This window comes from Plecotus auritus, assembly GCF_963455305.1.
Source record: "Plecotus auritus genome assembly, chromosome: 9".
Classification (NCBI taxonomy): Eukaryota; Metazoa; Chordata; class Mammalia; order Chiroptera; family Vespertilionidae; genus Plecotus; species Plecotus auritus.
Window position 1 is genome coordinate 151,188,918 of NC_137783.1, and position 15,530 is coordinate 151,204,447.

The 15,530-nt window shown below is 63.0% G+C and overlaps 1 protein-coding gene across 32 annotated transcripts in view; it reads left to right on the top strand.

Moving 5' to 3' along the window:
• Positions 1 to 15,530, top strand: part of NRXN2 (neurexin 2) — a 106,051-nt gene that overhangs the window by 73,076 nt on the left and 17,445 nt on the right. For 23 of the 32 annotated variants that reach the window (XM_080687075.1, XM_080687083.1, XM_080687097.1 and 20 more), the window contains 3 exons: positions 4,720 to 4,901; positions 9,656 to 9,827; positions 13,977 to 14,066. In XM_080687075.1, the coding sequence (XP_080543201.1) occupies positions 4,720 to 4,901; positions 9,656 to 9,827; positions 13,977 to 14,066 (444 nt within the window). The remainder of the gene's footprint in view (positions 1 to 4,719; positions 4,902 to 9,655; positions 9,828 to 13,976; positions 14,067 to 15,530) is intronic. The other 9 variants (XM_080687080.1, XM_080687089.1, XM_080687098.1 and 6 more) reach the window with 1 other exon arrangement.

Sequence of the window (15,530 nt, forward strand, 5' to 3'; positions counted from 1 at the left end):
GTTGGTAAAAGAGGAAGGAAAGGAGCGAGCCACTGCCCAGGGAGGTGAGCAGATTGGAAGGAGGGGCCTGGGTGAGATGTGGGGATGTAAGGAGCTGGAAGAGAAAATGGAGGAAAGAGCACGGGGGGGGGGGGGAGGTGGGGGACGGGTGGGAACCTATGGAATGTTGGTGTTGGGATTGCCTCGGAGATGGCCATCCGCTTGAAAACAGCCCGGAGCAGGGCGATGGCTACCCACTGGCCCCGGGAGCAGAGGAGGAGCTGAGGGGCCGGGACAGTGCGGGAGGTGGCGGGAGACCGAGTGAAGGAGCCCGGGAAGGTTAGGAGGTGGAGGAAGGAAGAGGGCAGGGGACAGATGGAAGAGCAGGGCAGAGGCCACCTGTCAGGCTGCACCCACCTCCGCTCCCCTGGCCATGGGGGTGTCAAAGGACAGGCTTCCCTTGGGGCCCCCCACTCGGCTAGAGGAAGAGGTCAGCTTGGGAGACCTTTCCTCTCTGCCCCAGTGTCTCCTTAGCACCCCCCTCTCTTCTGCACCCGCTTCTCTACTTCCCTTCCCTTGGGGTCTCACTGCTTTTCTTCTTGCTTTCCTCCCCCCTGCTCTTCACTCTTTCCTCCACGTACCCTTCCACCCCACAAGCCCCCTGTCACATAACAGCCCTACCGACCCCTGACACCCGTGACACTCCTGCATCTGATGCTGGTCTAGGCAGGGGAGGACCAGTGCACCTGGGCCCTAAAATGGCCTGAGAGGGTGACTGTCTCCTGGTCCCTGACCCCAACTTCGGTTTCGGAATCCTTGAGGCGCTCATCAGCCCCGACCTCCATTGCTGGTACCCCCTGGAGCCAGGGAGGAAGGGGCAATCCCAGCTCAGTCTGGGTCAGTAGCTTCCGGGAGCTGTGGATTCATCCCTCCAGCTTATAAAGGGGGCTGGCATTTATTTTGATTCCGGATGTGGGTGTGTTCACTTGCATTTCTAACTGGATGGTTTATGGCCAAGAATGGGCTTATGCCTTGAAGGGAAGGGATATTGTATTCTCGGTGGAGAGAGAGCAGCGCCCCGGGGTCGGAGCTGTGGCGATCCCCCTGGGTTGGGAGGTCCCTAGACAAGAGCTGGAGCGGCCTTTTGAGACCGTGTGGGACTTTTCTATCCTCCCATGATTCGGTACGTCCAGAAGATGTGTGTCATGGCTTCTGACGCTGCAGGACGATGGGCACGTGTAGGTTTCGCCACAGGGGCAGCCCCGCATGGGTGTTTGCTTGAGATGGTCTGTTGTTTGGGCCTGGGTTAGCTAACCATGACTAATGGTGGGTCGGCTCTGTCTCTGGAATGCAGGTGTGTGGGAACTCTATGTTAAATTCTTGATCTTTCAGAGTGTTTTCCTGGATCAGGGAATTTCTGGGTCCGGGAGGCATTGAGGGGACTACGTTGGGTATGGGCCTTTGGGTGGTGGACCAGAGCGCTTTTGTCTTGAGCTTCTGGGGTGTGCACACCCCTGAAATGTTATGCTCCAGGTAGGTCACTAGTGGTTTCCTGGGAAGATCAGAAACCCTGGGTCTGGACCGCCCTAGGGCAGCGTGTGGGCCTTGATTTAGGCCCCTCTCTGCTCCGCAGCCCTTTCTGGAACCTTTCCGAGTTCTGGATGTGGTGTGGAGCCCTGGTCTCCAGCTCTCGGTGCCAGTCTCCTGGGCGTCTGGTGGCTGTGGGTGTGTTCAGCTTGGGGGTGAGAGGCGAGAGGCCCCTGAGACCCAGGTGGGCCCAACCCGGGAGGGACCTGGCAGAGCCCCGCCCCTGCTCTCCCTGCCAGCCCTCTGCGCCCTCTGGCGGGAGCGCGGGGCTGGGGAGAGAAATGTCTCCCCAGGGCACTGACTGCCGCCCCAGCCCAGTAGCCCATTCATCCTTCACGTGCTGGGCGGCCGAGCTGGGCCTCTGCGCCGACCCCCCGCCGTGTCACCAACGCCCTTAGGCGCTCCCAGGGTCGCCCGCCTGGTAACCTGGCTGCAGTGGGAGACGCGCTGGGCCATCAGCCCCGGGGGAGGCCGGGCTGCGCGGGGCGGGGCCGGGGCGGCACGTGCGCCCTGGGCCTGGGGCGGGGACGTGCGCGCGGCCTGTCCAGCCCCTGTCCAGCCCCTGCCCAGCCCCTGCCCTCGCGCCTCGGGGGGCCTGCCTGCCTTTGTGCGCCCACCGCCTTGTTTCGCGGGTGCTCCGCGTCTCCTGTGGGGGTCTGCCTCAACACGCGGGGCCTTTGTGTGCAGCGGGCTGCGTCTTCCCCTGTGGGTTGGTGTGCGGCCTGCGGGTGTGGCACTGGGGATGTGCGTCGTGGGCCTGGGGTTTGGGGTGCCAGCGCCACCTCTGATCCCTCCGGCCTCATGCCCAGTGGGACATGGGGCCGCCCGGGCTCAGGGGGGCGCTCTCCAGGATAAGGTGTAGTCTGGGTTCCCGGGTGGGAAAGGGAGAAGGGGCCTCCTTCCGCCCTGACCTGGGAGATTTGGGAGCGGGCCCCAGGTAGATGGCGTGTCCTTTGCTGGTTTGAGGGACCCAGAAACCGGATAAGCCCCTTCTTCGTCTGAGTGGGAGCCCCTGAGCCCAGGGATGAAGGGGCGGCAGCCTTTGGTCCCGAGGCAGGGAGCGGGTGTGGAGGAGGTCAGCATCTCAGCTCCCGGGGCCCTCCCTACCCCCCACATTTGGCCATGCAGTTTGTGAGTGGAGGGAGAAGGGAGGACCCTGGTATCACGGTCGCCATGGAAACAGCCGGATTTCCGAGTGCTGCGTTGGGAGTGGAGACTGTGCTGGCTGAGGCCTACCTGCTCCGGCCCTCAGGCCCTGCCCTTCCCTGGCAGGTGGCCTGCCCTGTGTGGGGGTGCAGCTCACTGTGTACTCTGCCCCCATCCAGCTCTCCACCCTAATCTTGGGGTCCCATCCTGAGGAATCAGCCCTCAGCACTGGGCCTCCGGGGGGAGGGGAGCGGGTAGGAAGGACGTGGCTGTCCGGCGCCTGCAGGTGATGCTGTCCTAGCCACAGGCTGTGGCAGATGTCAGCTAGTAGACGTCAGGGTGGTTCCTCCACCCCGTCCTGCCTCCGGGGGTCGCCGCTCCTCTCTGGCCCTGCCTGGGGAGACTGAGGGCATTGGTGGCAAGGGCTCTGGGGAATAGCTCCCGCTCCCCCTCCGCCAGGCCCCTGCTGGCCTCGCTGCCTCTCTGGGGCCCAGGCAACAGCCTTCTCTGCTCAGCTCCTCCGCCGGCCTGCAGATGGTGGCTCCCTCCGAGGCTCTCAGAAGCCCCCTCTTTTGGGGGACCTGGGAACCTCCTGGGCTAGAGCCCCCTCTCCCTGACCGGCACTGCCTGAACTACCCAGAGGTGCTTGAAGGCCTGGCCTTAGCGTGACCAGTTGGTCTGCCCTCTTAGTGGGCACATTTGCCCCTCCAATGGGCCCTCCTGCCCCCCAGGACCCAGCTTCCTGACCCGAGCTTTTCCATCCCACCCAGAGTTCTCCCACCTCCAGGGCCCCACTGTTCTCCCGCCCACTCCAGGCTTTGCCCTCCGGCCCAGCTGCCTCTCTTCCACTCTGATAAATCCTCTTTGAACCCCTCTGCCCCCAAGAAGTGCTTTGAGAGGAGTTGTTAGTGCCTAATTATTTAATTAAGCATTTTATGACTCTCCTCTGCTCCATTTATGCCCTGAAGAACGCAAGATTGTCCTCTTCCCTTCTCTGAAGGCCCCAGAGTACTAGTCCTCTCGGCCAGCGGTCGCCAACCTTTCGGACCTCACGGACCACCAGTGGTCCGCAACCCCTGCTCTAGGCCTCCCAGACAAGGCTCCCTTCCTGGAAACTGGGTGACCAGCCCCCCACCCCCACCCTAGCCATCAGTCTGCCCCCCCACCCCCAGGGAACCCAGTCAGCCGCAGGAGGGAACATGGAGACTAATGGGGTTTATTTTGGGGCTGAGATCGTTAGGGACCTCACACCCGCCCCCGGCAGCCGGATGGAGAAGAGGAGACAGGGAGAGAGGGTGGGGTGGGGGAGGGCAGGCAGAGGGAGCCTTCATCTCGGGCTCCCACTTTCTCTCACCTACACCCCTCTCTGCCCCTCTGTCCATCTGTCCTCTGCCTTCTTCCTCCTCTGGCTGTCAGTCTCACTGCCGCCCACCCCCCATGTCTGCCTCTCCTTTTCTGGGCAGGGCTCCAGGCCCCCCCTGTTTTGGGACGCAGGCAGCCCCTAGTTGTGTGTGGAAGCAGAGAGTCCTGGGCAAGCTGGGGCCAGGATTTCCAGGGGCCTGGAGGGGTGCAGGGCAGGCGTTGGAGGGGTGCCAGCCTGTGGGCTATGAGTCAGAGCTGAGCACAGCTCCTGCTCCCCCTCCTGCCGTCGCCGGGGGCTCCTTTGCCCAGGTGCCTGCTCAGCTCTGGCCCTCAGAGGCACACACCTTGGCGCTGTCACCTCTCCAGCCCTGGGAGAGGCGAGGCTCAGGCCCCTCGGGTCCTCCCTGCCCCCAGCAGTCCTCTTGGTTCTCTGCGGCCGCTCTCTCGGGGTCACACTCTCTGTTACCTCTCTGTTTTGCTGTAATTAAAGCCACGGTTCCTCAGGACGGCAGGGCCCGTGGCTGCTGTGGGCACCCCGGCTGAAGCTCTGTACCCTGAGGAAGGTTGGGGGATCCTCGTGCTCCGGTCACATCCCCGTGAACCTGCTGATGTCATATCTCCCCCTCCTTTTCCTTCTCTCTGCAGCCGGGACCACGTACATCTTTGGGAAGGGGGGAGCGCTCATCACCTACACGTGGCCCCCCAATGACCGGCCGAGCACGAGGATGGACCGCCTGGCCGTGGGCTTCAGCACGCACCAGCGGAGCGCCGTGCTGGTGCGCGTGGACAGCGCCTCGGGCCTCGGCGACTACCTGCAGCTGCACATCGTAAGGACCGGGCCCTGGCCTCCGACCCCGACCTTCCCACCCAGATCCCACCCGCCCCTTCGCTCCCTGGGGCCAGCACCTCAGACCTTCCCCTCGAGCGAAGCCCTCTGTGCCCTGACTCCTGGGGTTCCTCTCGGTGCTTCTGCCTCTGAGGCCCATCCCTGCCTGTCATTCCTGAGAGCCCATCACGCTGCTGACGTGAGGTCCCGCTTCCCGGCTCCTTGAGGCCATCTGTGTCCTCGGACCTTTCCGAACGCAGCCAGGGCCTCCTTGAGCCTTCCAGGCTGTTCTGCAGCCTCCAGAAATGTCCCCACGGGGTGACTGCCCTGGGCTGCTGCTTGCTCACTCCTAGACAGGTTAGGGCAGCCCCCTGTGTCCTGAACCTGTTCCTGCCGCCTCCCTCACCCTCCCTGCGCCAGCAGCCCACCTTGCTTCTTCACCTGGCCTTCACATCCTGCCCCTGCCTCTGCCCTGCCCTTGACCTCTGTTCCTATGACCTTTGCTCTCCCAGCCACCCTCTGACCCTGCCACCTGCTCTGACTCTGTCACCCCTACAGCCTCTCTGGCGGTGCTCACCTTCTCTGACCTCTAGGCCCAGCCCCACATCCCCACCTTGACCTCTGACCCCACCCAGCTCTGCCTTTCTCCGCCCAGCTGCTCCCTGGGCCTGCTTCCTTCCTCAGCCTCTGCTCCTCCCGTGCCTCCCTCTGGGCGCCTGCCGAACCCTGTCCCCACAGTTTCCACCCTAAGCTGGTCTTCAGGCAGCTGCTTCTTCCCCACAAGCTGGGGCCTTGCTCCATCTCACTCCTGCTCGTAGCCTCTCGCTTGCCCCTCCCCATGCTTTTAGCCCCGGCGCTCTGACCTCAATCTCCTTTTCCACCGATACAGCCCTTGGCAGCCTCTTCCCTGCCTGCCCTCCGCAGGCTGACCCTGGCCAGGACCCCGAGCTGGGAGGGTTAAGCAGGTGGCCAGGCTTGTGTGCTGGAGAGGGAGGGGCCTGCGGGGAGTCCCCGGGCTTTCAGGGGAGCGAGGAAGCCAGGGGAGAGGGCTTGTTTGGGCGCTGGCCCATCCCCATCTGACTGGGACCATGGCTACTGGCCGGCCCCTCCTTACACAACAGCTTTTTAGGGACCCATGGCTGCACACCCTTCCCCCAACCAGGGAGCAAAGGCAGGAGGTGTGAGGAAAGATGTCCTGTGGGCAGAGTGGAGCTGGAGTGGAAGTGGCAGCTAATGGGCGCTGAGGGGGGTGGAACGGGCAGGGTGTGTGGAGGGAAGGGGTGCAGGGCGCGTGGAGAAAGGGGTGCAGGAGGCGTGGAGGGAGGGGTGCAGGAGGCGTGGAGGGAAGGGGTGCAGGGCGTGTGGAGGGGAGGGGTGCAGGAGGCGTGGAGGGAGGGGTGCAGGGCGCGTGGAGGGGAGGGGTGCAGGGCGCGTGGAGGGGAGGGGTGCAGGGCGCGTGGAGGGGAGGGGTGCAGGAGGCGTGGAGGGAGGGGTGCAGGGCGCGTGGAGGGGAGGGGTGCAGGGCGCGTGGAGGGGAGGGGTGCAGGGCGCGTGGAGGGGAGGGGTGCAGGGCGCGTGGAGGAAGGGGGCAGGGTGAGGAGTAGCCTGGGGAGGAGGCCTGTGTCCGTGCCCGTGTGAGTGAGACAGACAGCGTCGGCCTGTGGGTGAGAGACTGTGGCTGTGAGTGACAGTGGGGGCCTGGGGACTGGGTCAGGAGCGACAGTGTGACCTGGGATTGTAGAGGCTGAGGAGTAGGCTGTGTCTGTGCCTCTGGTCAGTGCCGCTCTATGTTTGAGCTTCCGGGAGGAGTGGTGTCTGCTGATGTTTCAGCCTCCTGACCACGCGTGGCAGGTGGGACCATCTCTGTGTCTCTTTCTGTGACCGAGGGCAGTTCTTACTCCCCGGGCATGAGCAGCTGTGCGTGGCTTTGGAGCCGGGAGCCTGGGTTTGAGTCCCAACTCTGCCACTTCCTCGCTCCGTCTTTGTGCAGAACCCTCACCTCCCTGAGCCCGTGTCCTCGTCTGCAGAGCGCAGGCTGGGAGGACGCGGGCGCTGTGAGGTCTAAAGGAGATCATGTATGTAAAGCGCCTGGGACGTCGCCCAGCCCTGAGGAAGGTTCAGTGTCAGTGGAGGTCCTGTGTCAGCTGACGCCGCCTGTGGCCGTCACCTGGGCATGCCGGTCTGTGTGTGCCCTGTGTCTGCCTCTGACAGCTGTGTCACAGGTTTAGGGCACAGGGCTCCCGAGTGCTAAGGGGGAAGGTCGGGGCCCAGGGCGTGGAGAAGAGGCCTTGCCTGGTGCTGCGGAGGGCGGAGGGGGGCGCTGGCCCTCGGGTGGGTCCTGGTGAGGTGGGGGGCCCGGGAGGAATCGGGGAGCCAGGAGCAAGGCCACCTCTCAGAGGAGAGCCGGGCACCAGATGGGCGCAGCCCCCGGGAGCAGCCCCCAGCTCCCTCCCCCGGGGACGGTGACACATCAGCTCCCACCGCAGCGGCATCGGCAGCTGAGAGCGGGGAGGCGGCAGCAAAATAAGAGAAAAGCAATTTGACGTTTCTAATAAAGCGTCGCTCCACTTTGCCAAATTAATTTTGACTCCCATAATTATTTGCTGTAGGAGCGGCCGCGTTCTCCCCACCGCCGCCTAATGAGGTAATTGGGGAATTAGGAATTAATGACTTTAACAGAAGTGACAACTGACTTCACGTCGGGAGCAGCTCTGGGAGCTGTCTCTCCCCCAGAGTGCAGGGCTGGGAGCTCGGCTGCCTCCCAGGAAACCCAGGTGTCCCGCCTTCCGGCCGCCCGGCTGGCCCTCCGCCCGCCCGCCTGGCGGCATCTGCTCCCTGACCGCCCTCCCTGCCCAGCTGAGCTCGGGAGAAACCCTCAGAGGCGGCCGGGCCGCTGTGCTGGGTGCTGGGTGCTGGGTGCTGGGTGCTGGGGTTGCTAACAATAGTGCTGTGGAGCGTGGCGGCTCCCTGCACGGGCGTGGGAGCAGATGATCTCCTCTCCCGGGCTGTCAGTTGTGGGTGGGGCTTGCTAGTACTCTGTGAGCAAGGCCAGCCTCGGTTTCCCTGAGGAAGAGGCTGCATGCGTACAAATGTGTGTGTGTGTGTGTGTGTGTGTGTGTGAGTGTGTGAGTGTGTGTGTGTGAGTGTGTGTGTGTGTGTGAGTGTGTGAGTGTGTGTGTGTGTGTGTGTGTGAGTGTGTGAGTGTGTGTGTGTGTCTTTCCCAGGTTCTAGGAGAACTGGACCCACAAGTGGGGAAGGGATAGGGTGTAGGTGTCCAAGTGAACCCTGGCTGCACATCCTACCCCCCAACTATCCAAACCCCAATCCCGACCCCATCCCCGAGCCACCCCATCCCCAACCCCAGTACCAGCCAGCTGCTGGGTTCCACGGGTGCAGGAGGTGGCCGCCGAATGGTTCCTCGTGCCCAGGCCGGACGGGAACAGTCTTTCCGGAGGACCCAGGAGCAGTGCCGGCCTGGGTTCCGTGACTGTGACCCTGTGCCAGTGCCGGTCCTTGGGGGAGGGGCGTGGGAACACAGGAGGCTCAGGTCAGGGTGCTGCTGGGAGGGAGGGGAACGGACCAGGGGCTCCGGTGAAGGCCCCGTGGGCTTTTGTCTGGCGTCTTTAGATGCCTTTGGTTTCAAAGGTGGGCCGGCCTCAGCAGCCTCTCAGATCACCCCAGTGTCTCCCTGGACTAGCCGGGGAGCATTGGCTTTGGAGTCAGACCAGCTGGGGTTCAGTCTGGGGTTCCTTTCTTCTGAGCTGTGAGACTTGGGATGCCCCTGGCCCTCCGAGCCTCGGTGTGCTCCTCAGTACAGTGGGGATGCTAGGAGCTTCCTCCGAGGGTTGCTGTGGGGCTGAAGGGAGCATGCTTTGGGGTTCGGTGTCGCCTCCCTCTCCCTCAGCCACCACCGACCGAACTTCCTGATCCAGATCCCGGGTGGCCTCTGCAGGCTCCCACATGGGTCCTCTCTGGGGCCTGGGCTGGTCCCAGAGGATGCTCAGACGACTCGGCTCCCTTTCTCCAGCCTCAGTCCCTGTCTGTCCTCTGCCTGGCCCGCCCCTCCCCCAGCCCCATCCTCTGCCCACACCCCATGCTCACTCACCTTTCCTCAGTTAAGTCCAACATGGTTTGTCTCCCTGAGCTCTTCCCATGCCTGTCATCTCTCCCCCAAAACTCGCAGCTCAGACCCCACTTCTGCTCCCGCAACTGTGAGAGGCCTCCCCACACGCAAGCCTGACCTCCAGGGGGCCAGATGGGCTGCAGGAAGGGCGTCCCGAGGCCCTGGTGGGGAGCCCCCGCGCCTGCTCAGTGCTGATCGCGCAGGGGGGCGGGAGGCTGGAGGCTGGGGTGGTGGGAGGGGGCAGACCTTCCCCAGGCACGGGCGGGCTTCCCTGGACTTCTCTGTTGGTTGTGCCTTAGGGAGGCCCCACCCTCTGTGCTCCCACAGATCCTGATCATCCTGCCTGAGGTCTGGGCTCAGGGGCCCTTGAACAGAGTAGGTGCCCTGTACACATTTGTGAATATTCTGAATACACTAAAGGCAAGAGGCAGGTGTGGTTAGTGGAGGTACCCGGGGTCCAGGCTCTGCACCCCACAGTGGCCCCCAAGCCTGCCCACCTCCGGGCAGGTGCGAGCGTCCGGCGGAGGCAGGACTGGGACAGTGTACGGCAAAGCTGAGAGGTGCCCTGGCGCTGGGCCAGGGGTGGGCACAGGTTCCCTCCCAGGCGCTGAGCTCTACTTTTCTGTCCTCAGGACCAGGGCACCGTGGGGGTGATCTTTAATGTGGGCACCGACGACATTACCATCGACGAGCCCAACGCCATCGTGAGCGACGGCAAATACCACGTGGTGCGGTTCACTAGAAGCGGTGGCAATGCCACCTTGCAGGTGGACAGCTGGCCAGTCAATGAGCGGTACCCAGCAGGTAGGTGGGGGGCCTGGGAGCACGGAGGAGGTGTGGTGGGAGGGGCGCGGCAGGCAAGGCAGCCTTTGATAGGAGCACTGCTTGCACTGGGGCGGGGCTAAGCAGAGTGTCCTCCCACTGTGGGCGGGGCGAGGCTACAAGAAGGTGTGGCTTGGCGGTGGGACCCGGATGGGCGGGGCTAAAGAAAACGGGGGTTTTGTGAGGCTGGGCTCTGTAAGGCCTGGGTGAGACCGTGGTCCTTGTGGTGTGAGGGAGAGGGTGGAGCCGGCTGGGAAGGCTGCCAGGCCAGGGTCCAGTTTGGGGATGAGGGAGAAGGGACGAGGAGGAAGGGTAGCGGTAGAGAGACAATTGAGGAAAGGATGAGTTCAGAATTGGGACAGGTGGAAACGGGGAGACAGATGCAGAAATCAAGGAGAGAAGATCCGGAAATAACCCAAAACACATCTTCGCAAGTAGGCAGGGCCGTTCTAAGGAACAAACCAAGGTTTTTCCAAAGAGCAAGTCAAAGATCCCTATTAGGAAATCTAGGTAAAGGAAGAGAAGTAACCATGGAGACCCAGAGAAAAGGAACCCCAATGGCTCAGGGGGTGAGGGAGAGAGACAAGTGAAAAGAGTGAAAAATGTGGTCAAGTGCATTCAGCAAACCTTTATTGATAACCTACTAGGTGTCAGGCCCTGCGCTAGGCCCTGGGGACGCCGCGGTGATGGGACGCAGCCCCTGCATGCCGGGAGATCACCGTGTTGGTGGGGGACAGGCGAGCACAGGAATGCAAACTGACCCAGTTCAAGTGTGGGGCAGCTGTGGTGGCCGAGGACAAACCAAGGTCTGAGGAGCACAGGGGAGGGACGGGGATGAGGACATGAAAGAAATGAGGCGGCAGAGACCCTGCGAGATACTGAGGGAGGCAGAGAAGGGCCTCAGAGTGAAGTGAGGGGAAGCCAGCGGAACGCGGGGAGATGGGGAAGGAGCCCCTGAGCCCCAGCGAAGACGGAGGCCGCTCCCGCAGCGATGCAGGGACATGTGCGGACGCTGCCTCACAGGCCCAGCAGTGAGAGAGGGGCAGGGCCTCGGAGCAGAGGAACAGAGCCTCCGTGCGGAGATAGGGAGGGAGGGGAAACGGAGCCACTGCGGGAGATGCGGGCTGAGCGGCCTGCAGTCACACCCAGGAGTGCGGACAGGCAGAGCGCCTGCAGCCTCACATCCTCTCAGGCAGCAGTGACAGTCGAGGTGGAGGCAGGGGAGCTGCCCCAGGCTGCCCCAGAGGCGTGTGGGCAGAAGGACAGTGGAAGGTGCAGGTCCCAACCCTCACGGGCCCACTTACGCTGGAAGGAAGATGCCAGTGTCGGCTCACAGCTCACCATCGTGCGAGCTTTACCCAAACATGGGGAGCCTCGTGGCCCACTAATAAATACAGAGGCCGTGTTCGCACGGGCCGACCCCTGGCACCTGAGTGATTGCGGATATTCCTACCATCAGGCAGGCACAGGGCCACAAAGCCCTGTGCGGGGCAGAGCGGGGAGCCTGCTCCAAGGCCCTGGGCGTGTGTGAGGTCACTCAGACACACAGCGTTCCTATGCGAAGTCCCACCCGTGCGCAGACACCGGCAGGCGCTGTGTGGGTGTGATCGCCCTGTGGGCATCAGACTTGTCTCTCTCTCTCTGTCTCAGCCACACACACATCAGAGCAGTCTTTGTAGCAGTGAAGACTCAGCCTGTGCGGACAGGGCTGGACGGGGCAGGAGGGCCTCAGCGCAGGGAGTCGCGGCTCGGGTCCTGAGCTTCTCCCGCAGAGCCCAGTGGGCCAGAGGCCGGGTGGGAGGAGTCACGCCTGCCCTCCTGGGCTCAGGCCCCTGACGGGGGGTGGGGGAGTGGGGAAGACCGCTGGGTGCCCCTCACCTGCAGAGCAGAGTAACCTGAGGGCTGGTGGCTGTCTGTGCGCACGGTGAGCAGATCCCCCGTCAAAGCGGTCGTCCCGAGCGCACAGCAGGCCAGGTTCGCGTGTGCGTGGCCGCCGGCCTGGCCGGGGCGCCGAGGGAGCACAGAGACCCAGCTCAGGGCCTGGAGTCAGCAGCACCTGGCTTTCACTCCTGGGTCTCCGGCTCACAAGCTCTGTGGCCTTGGACGCGTCACCTAGCCTCTCTGAGTCTCAGGTGCCACCTCTGAGAGTGGGCGTCGTGCCTCCTCACGGCGATGCTGTGAGGGTCCCTGAGATACGCCCAGGAAAGCACTAGGGGGTGTGGCCTGGAGGAGGGCTCGCCAACAGCTTTGGTTAGACATTACGTGCTCAGCGAGGCACACGGACATCCTTCCTTTCCTCTCAGGACACACACGGACAGACACATAGACACACAGCCACACACGCAGGTGTCCCGCACAGGTGGGTCCCCGAATGCCTGCTGCCCCTCTGCCCCTGCACATGCGCCTCCCTCCCCCCACCCTCCCTCACTTCCTCTGGCCGCACCACCTCTTCTCTTCAGTGTCTTCCTGGGCCCCTCCCGCCCACCCCGGGAGCGATGCCCGAGCCCCCTGTAGCAGAACCCAGCTCTGCTAGTCACCAGCCAGCCTCCCCGCGTGGCTGGGGCTCCTGCTGGGCAGGGGCCAGGCCTTCATCTTTCCGTCCCTAATACCCAGCCCAGGGACAGAGCAGGCACCAAGGGATGTTTGTTGAGTGACTAAAGGAACGAATGGTCCCATTTTTTACTTACCAGTAAACATGCGTGACCTGCATGTGTAGGGAAGGCAGTGTCTCATTGCCTCATAGTCACCCGGGAGCAGCACCATGCACACATGGACACGTGGGGTGCTCCTTCGAGGGGGTGCACACAGGCAGGCGAGCGCAGCTGTGCAGTGGGAGATGGGGAAGCCCCACCACCCAGGGTGCATGTTACTATACAGCATGAAGTGGTTTCCATGGGAAGAGTGGCCAGACTCCCAAAGGAAGTCACTTGCATTCCATGACTGCTGACGGGGATCACCCACAGCCCAGGGCGAGGGGGAGCTCACAGAACCGCCAGGCACATTGACAAACCTCCCTGCACAGCCACACACGCACCCCTGCCTGCCCCAGGGCCTGCAGAATGGTGAGTGGGGAGAGGAGCAGGCCGTAGCAGGTGACCAGCTGAGGACAGAGAAGGTGGAGCTAGGGGCTATGGGGGAACGGCTGAGGGAGAAAGGCTGTGAGGGAGAGGGGTCAGGAGCGGGGCGGGGGTCCACCAGGCACAAGGGCGAGGGGACCTGCGCAGAGAAGAGCCTGAGGGTCTCGGGATGGAGCTGAGGTGCCGCCAGGCAGAGGACTGAGGGTGCCACAGGGAGGGGAAAGGGGGTGGAAGAGGAGGTGAGAGGGCAGGAGAGCCAAGAAGAGGGAAGTGGGGTGGGCGGGGCTGCTGGGGGAGGATCCAGGCACCACGCTGAGGTCACCTGTGGTGGTGAGGGGGGTGGCGTTCAGCGCCTGCAGTGAGAGCAGTGGTGGGCTTGGGCTCCCGTCAGGTCGGTGCAGGGGGTGAGGGTGGCAGCGGGTGGCGGGGTTGGGGGTGGGGTGGGATGGAGGGTGGAGGGGAGATGGAGGGAAAGCTGGGATTGAGCAGGAGGGGAAGGGAGCTGAGACGGGCGTGGAGAAGTGTTTTTTAAATCTCACTGTTCAATGAGTGTGTCGGGCCACCCCCCTAAATGCCGCATAAACCCCTGCTTAACCTGCCCTTCCACGTCTAAACGCCCTCTAAATGCAGTAACCAGCTGGGCCACCGAGGCCTCCCGCCCCCTGACTTAAACCTGCTAAATGCCCCTCCCACCCTCTGCCCCTCTCTGGGATCGGGAAGGAAGGGGGCCACCGCTTGAGCACAGATAAACCTGTTTAACCTCTGACCTTTGACCTCCAGCTGCCTTTTCTTTCATCCCCTTTCCTTTTCTTCTTTGTCCTTGTGTTTCTTTGGGTGCTCCTGCCCGCAGGGTGGGCTGGCTCCGGATGGGAGCCTGGGGAGGGGCGGCGGGAGGACCAGGGACCCAGTTTCTCCTCCAGCCTTGGGTGGGCCTTCCCCCTTCCCGGGGGATGTGGCCGCTTCGCTGAGTCTCTTGAGAAATGCGTGATTACTTTTCTAACTCCTTTGGACTTCGCCGCCTGAGAAACCTACTGTCTTTCTAAACTTTTCCAAGGAAACTTTGATAACGAGCGCCTGGCGATTGCTAGACAGAGAATCCCCTACCGGCTTGGTCGAGTAGTAGATGAGTGGCTGCTCGACAAAGGTAATTAACCAGAATTAATTAATTAATTAATTAACTTTAAAAACACTATCTTAAAGGTGCAGAGCTCTCTCTTTCCCCATCCGAGCCTTCCCCGCCGCCCACCCCGAGTGAAGGGACGCTTGTCCTGCGGGGCCCCTTCTCCCTGCAGTCAGGGGTCTGTCCTTGAGAGTGCTGGTCCGGGCGGGGGCGGGGCTTTTCCTAAAGAGGGCGTGTCTCTTTCTAGGCCAGGCTGGGACTCCTGACCCCTAGGAAAGCAGGTGGAGTGCAGGGGAGGGAGGTCAGCTCAGCGCTCTCTAAGGGCCAGCTGCGGGCTACCGTGAGTGAGAAGCAGGAAGGCTGTGGGGAGCAGGAAGGGCTGACCCAAAGGAGGGTAGGGAGACTTCCCCAGGGTCATCTGAGGAGAAAAGGAAAGTGGGGGGCCTTAGGTCCTACTGGAAAGGCCCCCCAAGAAAGTGGCAGTGGGCCCCTCTCTGCAATGGACCCGCTGTGGTCCAGAGGGCCCCCAGAGGTAGTGGAGGTGGGGGGAGATGAGGGCAGAGGGGAAGGGGGAGCCGTCCCACGGGCGTCCGCGCCTGCAGAGCTGGTGAGGGGGACAGTGCCAGGGGCTGCGGGTGGTGAGGCGCTGCTGGTGGAGGGAGAAGGCCACTTGTCACCAAGGGAAGTTGGGGCCAAGGGCCAGGCCATCCCATTCCCTTTGGAGGGGGGCGAGCTCTGTACCTCTAAGGCTAAACTCTAGGGGGGAAGCATACCTGTTAAACCTCCATCTAACCAGCTGCTAACTGTGCTTTTAAATGTCACTGGGGCCTTCCCCAACTAAAACCCCAAAAGTCACTTCCAGCCCCACGCAGCCAGCGGGGACTAAACACGTTGATAACCAGATGCGATAAACCCGAAGCAGGACAAAAAGTTAAAGGGACTGTAACAGGCATCGCTAAAACCTGCAGCCCCAGCCGCATCGACCCTCCAGCGGGGCGAACTTTAACCCTTTGAGGAGTTCATGGCAGGTGGGGCCAAGGGGCCACGTTTGCTAACCTAGTAGCTTCCTCTCCATCACCACCTCCCTCTCCCGGAGTTAGAGAGGCCCAGGGAGCAGCCTGGGCTGAGGCTGGGACAACTTGTGACCCCAAGGGGTCAGGAGAGCAGGACGGGCCGGGGTGGGGGGTGGGACTCCTGGTCCAGGCGGGGAAGAGTTGGGCTGGTGATTGGGACCCCACCCCTCCTCCCCCAGCTGCGTGCTCACACCTTCTCTTTGGGCCTCTACTTCCTCTCCTAGGAAGTGAAGGACTGGGCTCCATCTAGTGCTTCCCCGGCTGTGGAAGGAGGAGCTCAGCCTTCGTGTGGCCTTGGGGGAGAGGGTCAGGACTCGCCCTCCCGAGCCTCAGCTCCCTCCCGGGGAGACGGCCCACCCCCCCTCCTGCCTCCCCCACAGGTGCCTGAGGGTGAGATGCAGTAAGGCGCAGGAGG